At 38.5% G+C, this 20,956-nt stretch overlaps 1 protein-coding gene across 2 annotated transcripts; it reads right to left on the bottom strand.

Annotated features, from left to right (window-relative positions):
• Window positions 1-1,822: 1,822 nt before the first annotated feature.
• Window positions 1,823-20,681, bottom strand: LOC129362686 (F-box and WD repeat domain-containing 11-A). Of its 2 annotated transcripts, XM_055034391.1 has the most exons (14): window positions 20,535-20,681; window positions 18,231-18,335; window positions 15,482-15,550; window positions 14,451-14,670; window positions 13,990-14,176; window positions 13,696-13,786; window positions 12,684-12,821; window positions 11,086-11,204; window positions 6,291-6,540; window positions 6,044-6,162; window positions 5,062-5,172; window positions 4,898-4,976; window positions 4,336-4,500; window positions 1,823-3,140 (listed from the first exon to the last, which is right to left on the bottom strand). In XM_055034391.1, exons 1-13 carry the CDS (start codon window positions 20,571-20,573, stop codon window positions 4,339-4,341), a joined length of 1,689 nt encoding a protein of 562 aa, XP_054890366.1. In that variant the 5' UTR covers window positions 20,574-20,681; the 3' UTR covers window positions 1,823-3,140; window positions 4,336-4,338. The 2 variants fall into 2 exon arrangements, with proteins under 2 accessions (XP_054890366.1, XP_054890367.1); XM_055034392.1 differs by lacking the exon at window positions 18,231-18,335.
• Window positions 20,682-20,956: the final 275 nt, after the last annotated feature.

Genomic DNA, 20,956 nt, shown 5'->3' with positions numbered 1-20,956 from the left:
ACAGGAATCTGCACCGAAGGGGGGGTTGGTATAAGGAGGAGACAGTGAGGTGGAAGAGAAAATGGGTGTGGGATAAAGAAGAGCGAGTAAGGGAGTAAAGAAGTGGTGGTGGGGCGGGGGGGGGGGAGAGTGTTGCTGGTGTAAGTTGTTCGTTTCTGGAACGTTGCTTCAGTTCCACTCGGGAATGATGGAAATATTCCGCGTAGCCAAACCCAGAGTGGAAGGTGTATGGTAATCATGTCGGGGAAGGAATGCCAAATATGTGCGTGAGAACGAAGCTGTGACCTGAGAGCTGCAGGAATTATGGGCCAAAATCCCACAGACCCAGAGGAAGCACACACACCCATATCCAACACATACACACATCATATATTAAACAGTGCTCCACCAAGTGCAAATGTATCCCACATAACTTATACTCTGAATCTTAAACATTCAGTTATACTGGCCGAAGCAGAGCAACGGAGACCATCCCCTCACAGCAGGCCACCCCCTTAGACTGGAGAAGACACATTGAACGAGTGGGCTGACATATTGTGAAAGAAGAAAAACTAAAGTACATGCAGACGGCCATAAAATGTACCGCATTTCAAATATATCTCTCAAACTGACAGCATTTACAAGATGTGGTATGTGATCCTCTGTAACAGGTTGTTTAGACTCCAAACTTGGCCACCCAATTGTCAGAGCTACAGCCTTAAAAACAGGTTGTGCTCTAGCAGGAAAATGAGTAAATACTCCCATCTGGTGGTAAAGATCAGAAAATATTATTTTACGTGGAAAAAAAAAAATGTTGCCCTCGGATTTGCAAACGGACACAGACGTTTCCCATTCATTCTTGAGTCTTACCAGCCTGTAGGTTAGATTTTGTTTCAATTGAGACCAAACTGATACAACCAGGTTTCTCACTTGATGAAATGCTTGAAACAAAAGTAGTTGTAAATACGTGATTGTTTGGGTTTTTCAAGCAAAACTGCAATCCATCCATTTTCTTATGCCTTTCAGAGATTTGGTTGTGCTGATGTTACTAATCCAAGTAGGGAAAAGCAAACATCCCTCTGCCCAGTGGCCCTGCCCTGCTCATACTGGAAGATTTCGAAGCTCCGGGTGGAATGTGCCTGGAAGACCTTTAGTCTTGATCAGATACACAAATTTACCTCAACGGACTGCCTTTTCTTTGATGTGTAGGACACAGCTTCATTCAAAGGTTTGGAATCACAACAGACTGGTAGTTTTGCTTTTTGCTGTAGCTCTTTCTTGACCACAACAGTCAGACACAGTGCCCATATTACTGTTGACGAGACCACGATTAGTCTTTGGCTCCATCCCACTGTTATCCATGGACAAGACTTCAAGACACTTGAATTCCTCCATTGAGACAAAGACCAACCAACAACCTGGAAAGGGAATTCACCTTTTTCTGTTTGAGAACCTTAAGACTCTGATTTATAGGAGCTAAAGCTCAAAATGGCTATTGTACACTAATGCACATTAAAGGTTATGGCTTGAAGACAACAGGACATTGTAACCCACAAAAAGCAAAGTCCCAGCAGTTCCCAAATAAGACATACTCCTCTTTACTCTTAAACCTTGAACTCCAGTTGATGAAAACCACCAGCAGGTTAAGGACTGTGAAGCCGTCCTCACCATGACAAAACTTAACTAAGTTTAAGTCTTTCACAATGCCTATTCCTGACTGGGGACATTTCTGAGGATGGATGACTGAAATCCACTCATAACACAAACACACTTTGCACACACACACTTGCACACAGGTGAGAGCAGACAGACATTCGGGGTTACAGTTATCTCAACACTCCACCACTGTCAAGTACTTTATTCACAATAAGGTCATTTTCTTCTTTAAAAAATCATTTTAATATACAACACAATTTTTGACAAGACAACTCCGTTTACAGCTAAATTTTGAGTTCTTGAATTCCAGCTTCTCTCATTACCAAAGCAAGCACTTAGGATGATGGGAGAGAGAAAGATGGCGTGAGGAGGACAGAAAACCACAGTGGGGAGCGGGTGTAGGTAGAAAGAATGACGAGAAGGGCAGGGAAAGAGTGGCAGGAGAAAGGACTATGCTTAGTATGATTTTCTTTGTACTAAGAACCAAAATACTCAAATGAAGTTAGAAAATAACAGTAATAAAAAACAGTAAGAAAGTAAGAATTAAAGAGGAAAAAAAAAAGCAGAGGTGTACCAGGATGCTGTATCCAAGGCAACCTCACATGCATGTCTGACGCTTCTGCTCTGTTCTGCCATTTTCACAAGTCCAAATACACAAAAACACACTCGTTCAGAGTGTGTGTGAGTGTGTGTGTGTGTGTGTGCCCCCTTATTCCAAACGAATGTGCACCTCGTGGGAGGGGCTGTGAAAGGGAGGCTAAGTGGTGGGGTACGGGGAGAGCGGGGTGCAGAGAGAAAGAGAGAGAGAGAGAGAGAGACGAGGAGCATAATTCTGTGAGAAGGCGCAGGGAAACCTTCTCCAACATTTCTCCCTCTTTCAGTCCCTCCATCTCCCATCCTTCCCTTCTTGCTTAAGAGCCGAGTAAAGAGTCTCTGTCTCCCGTATCACAGCTCCAGTCATCTTCTGTCCAACTGTGCCACTGTGTCTGCATTTGTCAGTGTAATATATAAATATATATCTATAAGCAATTCCGTATCTGTGGAAACCTGGTTTTGGCAGGGGTTAAAATCTGAGGAGCAGAAGCCGCTTTAAGTTTGCTTCAAGGGGACCAAAAAAGAAAAAAAAAAAAGAAAAAAAAAAAAAAAAAAAAAAAAAAACAGGAGCTTGTGACATTATGCCAGGTTGACGTTAATACTGTCATTAGTGTACTTTACAAAACATAAATTAGTAGCAGAAGATGAACTTCTTGGGAGAGCTGTGTTGGTTCTGCAGTAGGGAATCCTCATTGATGTTGGGCTGTATGTAGGTTGCTGAACTGGCAGGCAATGAGCACAAGCTTAAGAGTCTGTCAGAACGGGGCTGAGTGGGAGATGGACAGAGAGATGACAAGGAGGAAGGAAAAAAAAAAAAAGAAAAAAAGATGCGCTCCTTTTCGCAACAGATGCACCCATCAGCCAATCAGCCCTGGATTTCCTCCTATAAAGGGTGAGATGCATTGCGCCACCTATAGAAAGAAGCACAAATAAAGGGATGCTTGTGAACACAGAAGTGCATCAGGAGAAATGAGAATATCATTGAAAAAAGTTCATGAAATTAAAGACAACATATTTCACAACTTTATTCAAACGTTAATTGGGATGATGAGGCTTTTAGCAAATGAAAACCCACAAGATGGGAGTTACAGGGACAAGCTACCTTCTTGGGTCAATGGACGGATGTAGAGATGATGTATCATTTGTACAACCAGCCAAAAGCAGAATTTACAACCATGAACAAGATGCAGAAATCCTTTCTGACAAGAAGAGTAAGGAGGCAAGACCAGCGCTCCATTTAAATTTGGAGCGCTGGTCAGCCAACAACAGGATTACTACAGAGTTCATCCCCCGAGATGCAGAGACTCTCAATGCAGATTTTATGCTCAGTGTTGACTTTCAATGCTGAATAACGCATCCCGTCATGCTGGCTCATATTTAAAAAATAACAGATGTGTGGGATAACAATGTATCCACTTATGATTAATGAATGGCTAGAGAGATCTCAAAGATGGCTCATTTTCATGGGTTTATGACGGAAATGTTTTGTGAAAAAAAGTTACAGCATCAATGCTATGTGAAACCCAGGTTGCTTTAAAAGTGACTGTAATTTCATTTCCAATTCTGGATCTGGTGTTCCTCAAAGCCACCAGCGTTCAAGCCAACCACAGTGACACCACTGCGAACAGACCAGATGGGCCTATCGCAAGGCGTGTACAAGTTGTCGTCCATGCTCTGGACACATCTGGGTGTAGTTGAAATCTTTTTGAATGGACTTTGCTTCACAATCCTCTAAAGGTTGCTTCAATTCCTTCTGTTCGTGGACAGTCTTTCCTTCCTCTCAAATTCCCATTGCTTTTCTTACAATACATTGTTCTGAATAGTCAACTTCTTTAGCAATTACTTTTTCTGGCTTATCCTCCTTGTGGAAGGTGACAGATTTTTTTATTTATTATTATTATTTAATCTACATTTTCATTAACTGTAAGCCAAGAATATTATAACTGACTAATTTAAGTTGGCACTTTGTCACTTTGTGAGTAATAAGGATATAGGAAAAAACATTTGATTTTCTTAAAACTGAAAAAGATTTTAATAACCTAATTTATTGACACAGTAAACTAACGACGTGAGAGGGGACATTGAACAGTGATGCTTTCAGGATACCTGCTATCTAGAAATGTACGTGTAGGTACGGGATGGAGATCGTCCCTCTGACTGGCCATTAGGTGAAACGTTCAGAAAATCCCAGATCAGAATGGTGTCGTCGTGAGAACTGCTGATGATCTGAAACTCATCGAACTGCAGGCGGAAAACACGGCCAGAGTGCTCCTGCGGATAAACGAGGTGCGAGAACCATTAGAGCGACAGCTAACAGGGAGGACATTTCTGCTTTTTTTCTCTACTTCTACAAGTTTTATATAAACAAGTTTTACATGAGACCATAATATCATTTTTCTGGGTGATTATAATAAATAAAATCATTTTAAACCAGTCCTTAAAAGTGGGATATTACAACTTAGCTTGGTGGCATGTGTAAACTACTATTTAGAAAGCAATGCCAAACAAATTTTTTAATGTAAAAAACCCCAAATAATTAAAAATTAAACTTAACTTTATGTTGAAGATGCATTTAAAGTCTTGCCTTTTGGCTCCATTCATTAGGCTATTAGTTTAGAAAGTAACTTTAAAAAAAACAAACAAAAAAGCACTGATTGGAACAGCTCACCACTAGAGTGCGCAGACATAATGTGCTAGCAGGGGCTCGTGGGTCAAGTGCTGCCTGAAGGTCCCACACTTTTATTTTGCTGTAAAAACAATATATACAAAATGTCAGCAAACAATTCTAGTTTCAGCTAAAAAAAAAAGAAAAAAGTTTTGATAAAACCTCACCCATCGTAGGCTCCGCTGACAATCCTTTTGTTGTCGAAGCGAATGCAGCGCACCAACTCCTCGTGACCTTCCAGCACTCGCAAACATGCCCCGCACTCGATGTCCCATAACCTGCAGAAAGAGAAGCCAATATTAACTTTAACAGCTTCCATTAAAACGGCTCAGATATGAAAGAATGACGCTTAAAAGTAAAGCTCATCATTTAAATAATAAGCTTTAAGTTGCTCTTCTGATGTTGTCCGCGTTCAGATTGGAATGCTCAGGCAATCTGTTTGTTCTAATATAAACAATAAAACAATACCCAAACCGCAGAAGTATAAATATGATCTTAAATTACTTCAGCTCTCATTGTATTTAAAATGTTAGGACTTTCTAAAGAGACGTTTTCTGATTTAGATCATCTATCCGTCTTTTTATCGCTCCCTATATATGCTTGGATGACCTTTACAAGAACTAGTTTCAAACTTCAATCAAATTCTACAAATCTGAGAAACATAACGCCAAAGTTGGTCTCCAGTTCAGCATTGTGGTAAATGGCTACTGAATCAACAAAGGAGAGCTACATTTCAATTTGATGAATTTTAACTCAAAACTGGATCAGTTTCTCCACACAAACTACAAATTGCTTATTGAAGCAAAGTTTGTGATTTTGACTACTTTTACCGTTATTTTTAAGAAAAGCTACCTTCCTTTGAATCAGCTATTTAAAATACAAAAACGATCTACAGAGTGAAGAAAAAAAAAAAAACTGTGAAATGGCCCTTTTCTAATTTATAAATGAGGGTGCATTTGTGAATGCACATTAATATTTTAGCTGATCAAGTATGTCACAATCTTATAAAAGGCATAATTCTGAGGATTTTTATTTTATTTTTTTGTATTGCAAATCAGATCAAAAAGATTTCTCACATTAGCCAATTTGACAACTACTGCAAACAAAATAAGTCAATTTCAGACAGCAGAGCTGGATTGCCAGTCATACCGGATTGTGTTGTCAGATGAGCCGCTGACTACCAGACGATCTCTATACTGTAAACAGGCAATCCCCCGCTTGTGACCATTTAGAGTGCGCACAAACTCACAGGTGCTGGTGCTCCACACCTACGTTGGACAAAAAGCATTTTAAATTTATGAGCAGTAATGAAAGCATGGAAGCACTGAAACCAAATGAAAGCATCAACAAAACTTAAGATTTTAAGACATCAAAATAAGTAATTTGATTAGCCCACCTTAATGGTGCGGTCCCCTGAGGCGGACACAATATATTTATCATCGAAGTCAACGACATTGACAGCAGCACGATGTCCAACAAGGACGCGCCGCAGGCTGATGTCAGTAGGCGAGGCCATGTCCCACACTGCAATCGAGCGGTCCTTGGAGCAGGTGACCATGAGACCATTTGCGAATCGCAGGTGAAGAACAGCCTCGTTGTGATGGATCAGCGTGTTCAGTACCTCACCCGTCGTGACTTCCCAAACCCTGCAGAGACGTACAGAGAGACAGGCAGAAGGTGGTAAATAGACAGAGAAATACAAAAAAAATCTGAAGATCCTTCCTCAGACAGTTGTTTTTTATTTATTTAGTTTTCTAACTGATGATGTCCAAATCTTCCTCAGGACCAAGACTGAAGCTTATTACATCAATTCCTGCCATTAAAAACGAATTTCGTCCCATTTTGGTTTTGGCTTTTTTGCACTTCATGAGGAAACTTGCACCTGGCAGGTGTACAGCTGATGGTTTAATAAAAAAGTTTCTATATTTTAGTCCAATTTTACAGCAAGAAGCATTTTTTATGCCTGAGATAAACAACCTGCAGCAGTAGGAGGTTTCCTAGAGTACCCAAAAACTACAAAAGTTTTTGTTATATCTGATGATGGCTTTTATGAGAGGCAGAGCTGGATGGAATCAGAAAAATACTGCAATGACTGTCAATTAGAATTAACCCACATTTCCCCCATCTGTATCTTTCTAACAGTATGGCAAACCCACCACTCTCCCTGAGCTGAAAAAATTAACAAAGATTAATATCAATATCAGGCCATATTATTGGTCCATCTAAGTGGTCCATTATTTCTGAATGTAAAGCTTTACTGCACAGTACATGAAATAAAACCTGAAAAAAAAATTTGCATTTACACAATAAATGGAAGGGTTATATTGCACCAATGACATTGTGATGGCGACTGGTAATATTAATCAGGGGTTATAATCAGTCCTATTTCACAAGAGAAAAGAAATATGAATAGAGATCAGAAGCTAATTAAATGGAAATAAGATGTACAAAATCTTCAAAAACTATAAATAAAAGTATAAAATTAAAATGGAATGAATTGGGAAAATGGGTCCAAAAATGGTTTCTTCAAGGGTACGGACAAGAAATGTAAGAAACGGGGATATGACCTGCCAAACTGATCCAGAGCAAAATAATAGTAATAATAAAAACCTAGGAAATGTTACACAGTATGTCCATGAATCTGTGGGTTTTATTCCAACAGCATGCATTCCTTGTTTATCAAGTCTGGCAGCATTTATTTTTCTTAAATAGTAAGTAAAAGGAGGACAAAAGCAAAAAAGTAAAGAAGTTCTTCCCAGTGTGGTTTTCCAGACATTGAAAACCCAATTCAAACATTCAATAAGAGACCAGAGATAGTTTATTGAAAACTGTTGTCTTCTGGTTGACATGTTTTCTTTTCCTAGGAATAGTTTGTGAAGATATCCATACTACTTGACAATGGCAAGTAGTGTGGCTAGTCTTGTTTTGAAAGGCAAGCTAACGACATGACTGCCACCTAATGTTAGCAGCAACACATTACAACCAAATACCTTTAAAGACCAATTTTATTAGAAAATCTGAAAATGAGTGGTCACCTCTAAATGACAGGATAAAATGGAACAGGACAAGACAGAAAACAAGGATATGAGAGTGAAAAGATGTGAAAAAGTTTAAAAGGGAAGAAATAAGAATAATGGGAGCAGGATTGAGAATGAAAGAAAAAAGATGAGACAGCAGGAAAGAAGGTTGGAAAAAAGAAGAAAACATGCAACAGGAAGACATGAAATAGAAAAACTAAAATGGAGATGTGTGTGAAAGAACCCCGTTTACTGTTTCTACCAAGCAGAGAAGCGATGATACTAAACTGCAAAGAGTTTGCATGTGTGAACCCACAGCTGCTTGTTCCTAAACTGCACCGCTGGGCACTGAGAATCAAATGCAAAACACATTGGAAAACCTGACAACTAAACCTCCAAACAAAGTGCCCGTCAAGCTATTGCTAAGGAAGTGAGGTCATATTTTCCTTGGATATTATCCAGCAGGCACGGCTGAAGTGTGAAGTAACAAGAATTAAAATTGAGCTTCTGTGTGCAGTAGCCAAGCATATGGCAACATAAAAACCCACACCAAGCCATTTTTGTGTATGCAGTGAAACATACACAAAAATCTTTAGCAACAGCTTTGAATGAGAAAACTTTAATATTCATATCCAGTTTCTTCTCAATGTGGTTATTGCCAAGTTGTGTGTTAACAATTAGGAGTAAACGAACAGCTTCCTAATACATCCAATTTTGGGGAAAATTATACCCTCATAAAAAAGCTATACATTATTGCGTTTTTTTTGTAATTTAACTACACTTTCCATTTGACTCTGTAGAAAGACTTCAGTAAATAATTTCCATGCAAATTTGTCATGCCTCTGCTCGCACAGCAGAAAAGATTCCCATTTGTGGCTTTCCAACAGCATTTGGTCTTTAAATGCTGTTGTCATACTTGCATCAACCACAAACATCCTGTCATCTAAACTGCTAACAGCTTACCATTCTGCACACTGTGGACTTTCAATTTGTTTTATAATTTCTAGAAGACAGGTTTGGATTGTATCCAGATGTACATTTATACAATTGTTAAAAAGTTGTCATAAAAATGGGTTAGAAACAAAAAAAAAAAAAAAGCAAAAATGCAAGTTTATCTGATTAATATACTGAGCTTTGCTACAAGAACAGGCTTCAAAAAAGGGCACAAAAAACATTTGAGTATTCAAATGAGGTATTGCATATTTGACAGAATGGGTTGTTTAGAGAACATGGTCCTATGATTTCCTTGATCCAGAACATGGGAGCAAATCAGTCAATTTGAGAGGAATTCAATGCATAAGATGCAATAACGTTGAATAAGGTCTAACGACGAAGGGGTTTACAAATATATATATAATTGCAGCTTTGCATTAATGCAGTGAAAGTCTGACCCCATCAACCACTGGGGGCTCCTGATGTCTGATGTGATGCTCTACATTCAGCAATGTGGGAGAGTCCTGAGCTCAGCGACGCCCGCTGCTGTAGCATTAGTCATCAACTATTACGTCGTTTAAAGCAGCACAACAAGTTTATGAAGCAGGAAACAAGAAACATAAAAAGTAAATAGGTTTGCAAATAAATAACTGGACCTGCCAAAATAAACATTCTAAAGCTGATTTGTCAACTAAATGATTTCCTTAAAAAATTACAAAAATAAATACATTTAAAACAAAACTGGCCGGTAAAGTTTAAACACCTTTATAAAAAACAAATACCTATTAAACATATTAACAATTTTTTTTTTCAACTTTCAGCTGTTAAAAGACTAATTAAAAATATTTTTGGGGAAAATCGTATAAAGCATTTCATGGTCAGTGTGTAATAAACCGTCTCATCCTATTAGGATGTTGCATTTAGCAAGTTTGGAGGTAAAGTGAACCCCAAACACGCTTCTGTAATTCCCAAGCAGGTTTTTTGTAGTCTTGCTGAGGGAGGAATGCTGCCATGTGAGGGTGATTACTCAGCACAAATTTCAGCTCAGTGACAATTGTCTAATTTTAGTGGCAACACCAGGATGACATTATTTTAGATGATCAATTGTCCTAATGTTATGATGGATCAGTGTATAGAAAAGTGATAGGGTGTGTCTACAAAGTTAATAGAGTTGCTCTTAAGAGAGAAAAAAAACTAATCGTTTTCAGGGTAATGACTGATATGAATTACACAACCAAATTGCCTTTGTTTTTATGTCACTGAGTTATAAGTTTTAATACAAATTTGTAAAACAAAGAAATGTAGAAAGACAAAAATCCAAATGATCATAAATACATAGTTCTTACAGACCTTTCACTACATACAAATATCCACCAAAGTCTTTGTTTTCAGTATCAAAAGCATTTTATAAAAATTTTATACAGCATCAAGACAATCTATACAAATGCAGAAGATTAAAGTTCTTTCAATAAGATGCCAAAAATACTCTGGAGAAAAGAGAATTTTGTCAAGCAAAGTTGCTGCATATCCCTCCTGACACATTTCTGCTTACTGCTAATTATTCTTACCTTTTGTCACTTATTTGTCTTTCCAAAAGAACAAATTATGGTGTTTGAAAGCTTGCGGCATTCAAACTAAATAAGTGTGAGACATCTTTCTGTTACGACAACATTCTTTTGAAATTAAATGTTTGGAGAGTGGCGTTTTTAGAAAGAACGTAGGCGGGCTCCCCGAGCTGATAACCTGACCAACCAACTCAAACAAGAACACATCGACAAAGAGCGATAATATTCTGTGCAATGAGGACAGTTTTTATGAACTGCAACAAAATTTAACTGGCATTTGTGGAAAAAAGAAACTATTTTAAAGACTCCCACTGATTTATTTTAAACTCTCTGTTTGTGGCTGCAGTGGAGTTTAATCCTTGACTTTTAAAACTACCCGTAGATGAAAGAAGCTGTTTTCAAAATAAATGTCATGAGTACAAGAAAAGCGACTGATTCTTCAAGCAGCAACTGTTAACACACTCACTTGTGTTTTCTCACTTTCCATAAATAAGTGTTTATCTGTGTATCAATATATGAATGACACTGTACTTCAGTTACATTACCCACTAATGTTACAATTCTTAGTTCAAAGTCTTTGTCTTTTAGTGCGACAATAATATTCAGTCCAATGCTTACTCTCCAATCAGAATCAAAAATACATGCTGCTCTTGCGGCAGTGATAAGTTTGTCATACCTGACAGTCGAATCAGAAGACCCAGTGACGATGACTCTCTCATCATACTGGAGACACAATACTGAGCCTGTGTGGCCGGTCAGTACCTTCAGACATTCCAGTGTTTGTTTATCCCAGATCTGCGAAAGAAAAGGAAGAGAATGAAGAAGATGAGTGTGTGAAGGGGAGATTCTGGCAGCGAAGGACACTGTGAAAGAGAAAGAATATGTGGTTTTGCAAACGGTGCAGATTTGGGTCACACCAAGAATGGCCTGTTCTTGAAGCCATGTCCTTTCACCGTTTATGCTCCATTTCTCTACTGCTCTGCATGCAAATCAGAGCCATCAGGGTCTTCAAAGCCATGTGTCAGCCTCCTCCATAAAATTTAAGACACTTCTCGCCTCCCACTATTAACCCCTTGTCGTCTCTTGGCTGAGGACAACACTAGAGCCGAATCCTTTTATCCCATAATTCACTGGTGCCTGGTCTAAGTACCTAGTGTTTCAGCTAGGCACCACAGAGAAGAAGAAGGTAAGCTACTCTGCCCCAGAACAACATTTCATTTCTAAATACATAAACACTGGCTTGACTAAATCAACTGTGCTGAGAATGCTGAACTGCTTTGGGCAACACATTTGGTTCTCCTTTGCTGGTGGTACCAAACAAAGCCATTGGGATCAATGTTAATTACTTCAACGTGTCCATGTGGACCAGTGAGGCAGACAGAAACATGTCAACAATGTGTTTAACTGTCTCAGTTCAAAAAAACGGGTTGGGAAGCCTACAATTACTCTGTAAAACTATACAAGTTAAGTGTAGTGCTGAACTTTAGCTGCAGATGCACTTTAATTTCCCTACTGAGGGACAAACATTTACTCTATTTCTGACCAGCTGGCCTTATATTGGAAAGATGAATGGAATTAGAGATTAGGGACCACAGCTTCCTGTGAATGGTTAAAATCTGTAAGACCCCCTCTAAAAGCAGTTATAGCTGCTTATTTTAACAGTTCAAACATAAAACGAAACTTAACATGCGTCAACACGCACAGTGAAAACTTCCTTAGCACTGCCGCAGAAGTTAAAATATACAGTCTTCCTTAACTCTACTCTTGGGGGTTCAGCCAATGAGTATCAAGGAAAATGCACAGCAGTCCTGGTTTAGGTGCTTTGCAAACACCAATCAGGAACATGTCAAGTAGAGTTACACCTCTCAGTTTCCTGAACTAGATTTTCTTTCAAATGTTCCAGATGTGTGCTATGAAAATAATTCACGTATATTAGAAAGATGAATGAAATTAGAGATTAGGCACCACTGTACTCGCTACTCAACTGAGCAATGAGTACATATAATATTAAGTTACATTCCATAGAAAAATCTGCAAATTCGAGAATAAACAAAATGTATTGTATACTTTGGCTACATAAATATTAGTCAAAGTATGAAACTTAATGTCATCTTTGAAAAACCATATGCGGACAATCATTTTTTCTTCCCTTGAGCAACTTAAATGTGGTTCCATTTGTGATCTGAATTATGAATTATGTGGCATTCATATCAATATGTGTTTAAAAAAAATAAAGGGAAACGGCTGGGGGAATAGTTATGCAAACTGACATACCTTGATGGAGTTGTCCCTAAGGCCACTGATGATCTTCTCATCATCGTACTGGAGACAATAAACACCTTTACTGTTTTCTGAGCGACACTGAATCCTTTGCAAGTTGTGTCTGCCACATCGCCAATTAGCCTCAATTGTCTACAAAGAGGAAGGAAACAAAATAAACATTCATGAAATGAAAAAAGACAAAAAAAATACCCAGGTATTATCACTAAACTATCAAGAAAGTTAATTCCTGGAATGTGAAAGTCGTTACTTTTAACAATTTAGTTTAGCATCAATATTAAAATATGTGCTTAAGTCATAAAGAATAAGTAATCACAAGAAAGGCAGATAATAACTAGAACCACGTTTTGTTAACTGTCAAGCAAAAAATATTTATGTTCAATAATAAGCAGTCTCTGACACGAGTAACTTATTCTGATGTACGCAACTTTTGATCTTCTGATTTATGCTATATTTAACTTGGAACATTTGGTCTTTCTTGGCTGTAAGCTCTGCCAGCAAACTGAAAAGAGCAAGAAACATGAATTGCTCTCAATACATTGCACACCAGCCAAGGTGAAGTCTTACTAGACAAAATTTACTTCGTGTAGATAACAGTTGCACAAGCTCCACAAAAGTATTTGTGGGGAGCCTCTATTACTCAACTGAGCAGTGAGTACAGATCAGAAGCCAGAGCAGTCTTACTACAGAATCTCATAGATGGTTACAAAAAAGGGTTATATCTAAAAACCCTAAATCAAAAATATGGTGATATTGCAATAAATAACTCCAATAAACTCCCCAAACAGAAATAAAAAATTAATGCAAGTAAATTATGTACATTTAAAATTAACAATTAAATGTGTTGTTTTTCATTCCTCTGGACACCATTAATATAAAAAAGCCATTTTTTTAGTGAAGGTGGATAAAATGTCATAAGCACAAAAAGAAACAGCATTTTACCATTTTAAATTGAAACTAAACTAATAAATAATCTTTTAAAATAATAAGTTAAACGATGCCTTACCTCTATGTCTTGAATGATCTTAGGATAAAGCGAGTGATAGTAGGAGTTGGGCGGGATTTCTGATGTGCGGTTCTTGAACAAATATTTCTCCCTGGGGTGTGAAAAAAAATATACAATATAAGAAAGGCAAATACTGTTTTTAGTGGAATTTATGTTACCTTTAAAAAACTGAAGACAAGGATAAATAGTATACTACAGTAGTCTTGATGTTTCTTTTCCCTTACTCTATTGAAGATACAAAACTAACAACTAACATCCTTTTTGCTATAAAGATGGTTTTGCTTTTATCCTCACCACTGGTGTCTTTCAGACAGGCCTTTCCAAAGCGGGTCGGTCCGGACCATTCGCTCAATGAGCTTCTTCCACAGCATGCCCTCAGAAATTACCCTCTGCCACTCTTTACATACCAGCTCTGCAGCGCAAAGCGAACGTGCATCCAGAAAAGACAGGATGTTCTCTGCAATGTGATCCAAGCCTTGGGCTGGAGAGAGGGAACAGAGGTGAGTGTGAACAAGCCAAGGCAGCAAATTAATACAATTCTCTCAAGTCAATTTTTGTTTGCCAACGGCTGCGTTTTTTTCCTTTTTTTCAGCAGTTCTGCAAATGCATTGCGTAATTTTGCAGCACAAGCTTACAATGTTGTTATTTCCTGTTAAAAAGCTTTCAATTCATTTGATTTATAACTCTAGTGACAGTGTAGAGAACACCATGCTTATTAAAAGTTGTAACCGTGTTGCATTATTGCACATTTGCACCTGGCAATGCAGTGATGAAATCCCTCTGCAGCATGGGTTTGAGGTAGGAGTTGATGTGGCCGTGCTGGTAGTGGCACATACGGGATATCAGCCGCTCGACAAACTCCACTTGGTCAGCCTCTGACCACTGGTCGAACAAGGCGATGCAGTGTTCCTTCTCCTTCTCATAGTTCCCTTCTGACGGACGCTTGCGAGACCCTATTACAGGACCGTTAGTAAGCTGAAAAACAATAGGAAAAGCTGATTAGTGAAATGTCCCCCGTTGATTTTGATTAGCTTTATAGCATTTTCGTAAGAGTTCAAATACATACAATTTATGTAAAAAGAGATGAATCTGGTATACGTGAGAACTTGGCTTTTTGTTTTTAGTTTCAAACAGTGTTATGTTATCAGTGAAACAGAGTAAATCCTATCCATCTAATGATACCAAGATCCTGATGCCAAATGAGCTAATTTGAACTGGACTCCATCTATTGACACAAGGTTTCTTCAAGTCAGAAAAAATTATATTTAGGAAGTGGCTTTTTAAAATTATAATTTTTCTTCAACACTTGCAAGAATTACAAAAATTAACCTAAGGAACGTTTCCACTAAAACTTTTTCCAAGTCATTTCCTGTGGCGTACTTTTACCCCCCTTGAGGTCAAACAGCATGCACCAGTGCAAAAACGCAGTAACGGGGTCAAATTTTAGGCCCAGACAGAAAAATAGCATTTTTCTATTACCCCAAGCCTTCGGTATGTACTTGGGCGGAACATTATATTTTAGCGATTTTTGTTTAAAACTCCATAACAGTATAACATTTCTGTTAACTTCAACTAAAATCTCACAAAGTGTTTTGACACCAATGCAGGTGTTTTCCTTAAATTCAAAAGCAATCGCAGAAGCTCCATTTTCTTTTCCTGACAGTATCATCACACAATAAAAAAAAAAAACTCCAAATGCCACATATTCATTTTTTATTGGGGTTTTACAAAAATGGTATGTTTTATCCAAAATTTAGATTTTATATTAGGTTATTTCCAGACACACCTTCACCATTGTAGTCTTCTTTGGCGACAGGTCGTCCACTAAGGTCTGTGACTCCATCCCTGACGTGGTCTGTAGAAAAAAAAGAGACAAAAAACACAAATAAGGCAAAGCTTAGTGAAGCCCTTTATTACAGTCTGTAAAAGCAACTTTAGGCGTTCAGGAAGGCAGCAGTGTGGACAGAGCTTTGAAAAAGAAGTGTAACAAATGCAACCAAGAACAGACAGGTTACCGCTGAGATTTCGGATAAGTTAACGCAACAAACAGCCGTGCCTACACACACACACACGAAGTGAAACAAACAAAGAGTCTAAAACAAAAGAAATCTGTTTGCTTGTCTGTGACGTGGGCTAAGTAGTCTGGGCAGGAAATTAAATCGCAAAATTATGAGTATGTCACTGGCACCAACTCAGGCATGGCAGCAGAGAAGGACGAAAGTAGGACAAATAAAAGATCCTAACCATTTCAAGCAAGGATTCTGACTAATATGTATTAATTATTATTCAGTTATATCATTTACAATGAAAAACAGTTTATTTACCAAATCATCACCAACAGAAGCGTGAGAAGCTCCTTTAAGGTAAACATTTATTATGTAAGATTGTTTTAGCTCACATGGACTTCACACATTGTTATGCAACAATCACCAATTTATAAAATTACTTTCATCATAACTTGTATGATGACAAAGTCCAGCTGCATTCTGGGCAAGGATGGGCGTTAGGCACTTCAAATTTTATTATAATAATTAGTATTTATTGCAATGACGTTAAAGTGACAATATAAAGTACTGACAAAATTGTCCTAGCCTTTATGGCATAAGTTGATTGCGCATACTGTCAAAGCAAAAACAGAGGACTTCAAACAGCAACCATTATAAAAATGGGTAATGCATGTAAAGAGTTACATTTAGTTGTGTGACTACAAGTAATGGCATTGAAACATATTTTTGAAAGACAGTTATATGGAATATCATGGAACAAATAGCGGAAAATTAAAAATTAAAAAGTCAAACTATTGCGATATTAAGACATACTTTTAAATACTGATCAACTTTGTGTTTGCAACATATCACAAATTTTTGCTGACACGTTTGCATGTGTCCAAAGTTCCCAAATCTTGATGTTTGGTTAGGTTATCCGTTTAAAAACAGTCCAAATTGCATGTGCAGTAGTAAAATGTTCAACAAACGCTGGTGCGATCGTGCTGGTTCTTTTCAATTAGCAGAACATTTAACAGAACAGAGTGAGCAGAAAACTAAATGACATAGTTCAACAGTCATATTCTTGCTGAAATAAAAATGACTCACACAAATGCTTTACCTTGAAAAGAATCATTACTATTCTTTGTGCTTACTATTCTTGTGGTGAGTCAGAGCCACACCACAAAAATGGCTATTGGAGGAAAAAGAAAAGTAAGCAAAAAAACAATGAGGTTGTAATAAAATGACAGTTAGTGCTCGTGTTGCAAAACTGAAGTGATCATCAGTATTCTGGTTTATAAGTGCTGGAACAGTTAAATAATGTGCCCCTTCTGATGAGATGCACCGAAAAGAACAGTCTGTTATACAAAATTGGGCAATTTTGGCTTGATTGGTCCTGTCCAGTGACCAGCAGAAAAGAAACTGGAAATGATTAATAAAATCACCATACTGGGTCATGCTGATACAAACACTCTACGTCTACCGAAACAGAACATGACGTACTGAGGGAAGAGTGAAGTGTTACAGAATGAAGCGAGCGGAAACACACAAGGTGTAAGAAGCTATTTAAAAGGAAACTGTGCTTTGATGACATCAAGATGCTTGTGGTTTATTGAAGATGCAGAAAAGCGAAACTTAAAGCAGGACAAAAAGTTTTTTAGCCTTTTGTGCTTTTGTTAGTTTTTATAAATTCTAAAATATATTTAGTTAGCTGATAATACAAGATTTTAAAACTAAAAAATTGTGACATTCGCAATACCAACAATGCTCACAGGAGGAAGCAGAGGAAGTGAAAGTGGTTTTTAATATAAATTCATAGAGAAACCAAAATATTGACAAATATTTACAAAACCATATATTCAAAATTGGTCACAATTCTGTTCGGTGCAACTTTATAACTTGTTTTTACTAATCTTTGTGTGAAAAAAAAAGTTTAAAAACCTGAATTGGTATGTTTTTGGTATTTTTTGGACAACCTCAAACCCTTACATTTACCAAAGCAGACAGGAGACACGACTGAGATGGTCATGCAGAGCAGAAGATAAGGAAGAACAAATCAAAAACTGACCAGGTTATGGTAGGCAGGCAGGCAAGCAAGCATGTAGCCTGTCAGAGCTTTAAGGAGCCCCCCCCACCTCGACCCTCACACCTCCATGTAGGAGAGAAACTATTACTCCTCAATGCAAGGTTATTCTCTGGTGGCCATGGGAGTACTTTCTCGATTTTCTTTGAAGTACTTTAATATTTTGAGAATATCCAGCTTATCTAATATCTAGTTTTATAACAAGCAGCTTTGTTTCTTGGCAAAAATTGGGCTACTAGCAAGAGCGAGACAAAGGAACCAGAGAAGAACCCAAAAGCTGAGCAGGGGAAAAGGAGAAGAGAAGGTTGGGTGGTAATGTGGACTGTGAGTGGGTGCTGTCTGTCTGGACAAGGTTGGCATGAGCAGTCATGTGGAGAGGTCAAAGGAAAAACTGAAAGAATGAAGAGATGGCGAGGGAGGAAGGGAGATAGGGGGGAGTAGCAGAATTAAGAGGAGAGAGGCAGAACCTGGTTGTGAGCCCGGGTGGAGGGGATGCTCTGCAGGCACCTGAGTGCACACAAACTCTCAGCCACCGAGGAGCAGCCCAGCCAGAGAGAGCGAGGCACAGAGCACTGTGTGAAAGAGAGAGAGGAAGGGAGGAAGGGAAGAGGAGAACGAAGTGGACAGGGTGAGGGAGGAAGAGAAAAAGAAGAGCAGGAAACCAGAGATGGGTCGTAAAGAAAACAGAAGAGGAAGGATGATGAGAGTTGATTGAAGGAAGCCAAATAATTTTAGTGAATGGGTAAGTCAATGGATGAACAGATGGGTGAAGTGGTGAAGTTGGTGAACAACAGGACAAGTGAATTATGGTTTCAGTGCAAGAATATAAAACCAATGGGTAAATAAATAGGGTTTGGTTTGAAATTGAGAGAGGGCGAGTGTTTAACCATCAAAGGTGAGGAGAGAAAAAGGGGAAGAGGTGGGGGGATAGTGAAGGGAAAAACCAGTATTAGAGCTACACACACATTTGGCACAGTGAGCGTAGGAACACACACTCATTCACACCAAAGATACAGACTGGTAAACACACGCACAAACCAAAGCATTAATAGACATGAATAAGGTGGAGATAGGTAGAGGAGAGGGAGGGGCAACGGGATTAATTGTAGAATATTTTCATTTTGACAGAAACCCCACCCACTGTTCTGCCATCCCCACTCTCATGAGTGGCTAGTGGATTAGTGGATAACACCGGGACAGACAAACAAATAAATGAATATAATCAAACCAATCACAACGACACAAACTAGGCAGGATTCAAAATTAGTAACAGGCCTTAAAATCTTCTGTCTGCTTAACCTACAGAGTTTTTCAGTTCCATGTGTAAATTTCTTGATACCTAATTTAAGAAAATAAGGAAGTGGAAGATCAAAGTCTATAAGCAACAGATGTGAATAAGAGCTTAACAAGCTATTCTTTCTACATCTACAGGTTTAGAACATTTGTAGTTTTATGTATTAGACCTTGTCACATGGTTCTTGAAATGTCACAATTACGAGTAGAGAGCACAGAAACTAGTTTATGACTCAATACTTCTATTAATCAAGTTCACGCGAAATTTGCTAAATTATATTTCTCTGAACTCGGGAGGGAAAGCTTCTCTGTTTTGGTAAAAGGCAACAAAACAGCTCTCGAATATTTACTAAGCAATCCATTATTATTAAAAAAAATAATAATATAATTTGAGATATTAGGCTAAGTGCGGCAGGTTTGGATTTTATTACAAGAGGAACCGAGTAGTTCGGTATTTCTAATATGTAATATCTATCCAAAGAACTGTATATTAGTTATTTTATGTTACGTTTAATAAAAATAAAAACGTGCTTCTGAATTATAAAAAAGCTGATGCATTTTTTCTCCAATTACGGCCCCTGTAAATGTTAATCTTCGCTAACATTTGTTAAGCTAATATAGGCTAGCAACCTAGCTCACAGAGAAGGCTCATAAAAATGCATTAACGGTTACCTAAATATTACATTTTTCAAATAAAACGGATATTAAGGCAATAGCTTAAACAAATATTTGCCATAGCTACAAATATTCGCGTTTTAGTCTGGAGATATCTGTGAAGAACGCGAGGTATATTTAGCCCGCTAGCTCCGAAGCTAGGTGCTAATGCTCGCTGACAGTGGGAAAGCTATGTGAATGAAAAGGCAGTACACTTCCTTCTACGCACTTTAGAAATATAAACAGACGATGAGCATTTTGTTACGATAGTCGCTACCTGTAGTCGTGCTTTTCGTATATCTGGTTGATCGCCAAAAATGCTACAATGTGTGAAGTCTGACCAGAAACAACATAGTATAAAAGCGTTAGGCGTATATTGACGTGGTTCGTCGCCTCTTAGGCAGTGTTAGCCGGGTAGCTAGATAAGTATCAGACAGGGCCCTGTTAAAGTGGCGCAGCGTCACCGCAGTGAACACTACACCAAGAATTCTCACCAGTCTTCCGCCGACGACCAGTTATAAGCCCCACTACTTCGTCATTAGTTATAACCTCGTCTCAAAACAACACACATTTAATATGTTTTAAATGACCGCCCGAAGCTCTTGTTTGACCATCGGTGTGTTAAACATTCGTATCGAAATGTACCGATATGTTCAGGCCCTCCCTCTCTGATTTCTGGTCCCCCTCCTTTCTCCTCCACCTCTCTCGACAAGCCGCTTCAGTTCACTCCTGCCGTCGAATCGAGCCTCGGCGCCTTCACCAAACAAAAGCCTGACAGCTACCTTGTCGGATGTGTGGTGTGCTAACACTGAATTTGATCTTACCATCAGTTCCACCGTTTTGTCTTCCATCTCCGGCTCCATGTTGATGAACCCCCCCGAAAGTCGCTGTGAAAATGGAAACCCAGCCCTGCGTCGGCGGCCCGCAAATTCAGAGACGTCATTCGCTTCGCGCAACCACACTGCTTCGGTAGGGCAGTGTTAAAAGGGTGGGTGGGGGATGGGAACGCCCATCCATAAAGAAACACGCTGATTGGATGGATTTTGACTAAGGAGGTGTGGCCTAGCTGCTTAGCTTTTTATTTATTGGCTTACTGCGCTACTAAGGCTTTCCTCGGTGACTCCCCCAAACAAAAAGGCAAATGGATGAAGATACTGTTGCTATCCTGAAGAGGGGTACACCAAGGCAAAATCAATCATCCGCATTGTGTTGCTATGAAATGATGCAGAATGTTGGCCATTGAAAC

This window comes from Poeciliopsis prolifica, unplaced genomic scaffold, assembly GCF_027474105.1.
Source record: "Poeciliopsis prolifica strain line A6 unplaced genomic scaffold, Auburn_PproV2 SCAFFOLD009, whole genome shotgun sequence".
In the NCBI taxonomy this organism is placed as follows: Eukaryota; Metazoa; Chordata; class Actinopteri; order Cyprinodontiformes; family Poeciliidae; genus Poeciliopsis; species Poeciliopsis prolifica.
This window is presented reverse-complemented; position numbering and strand designations above follow the sequence as displayed.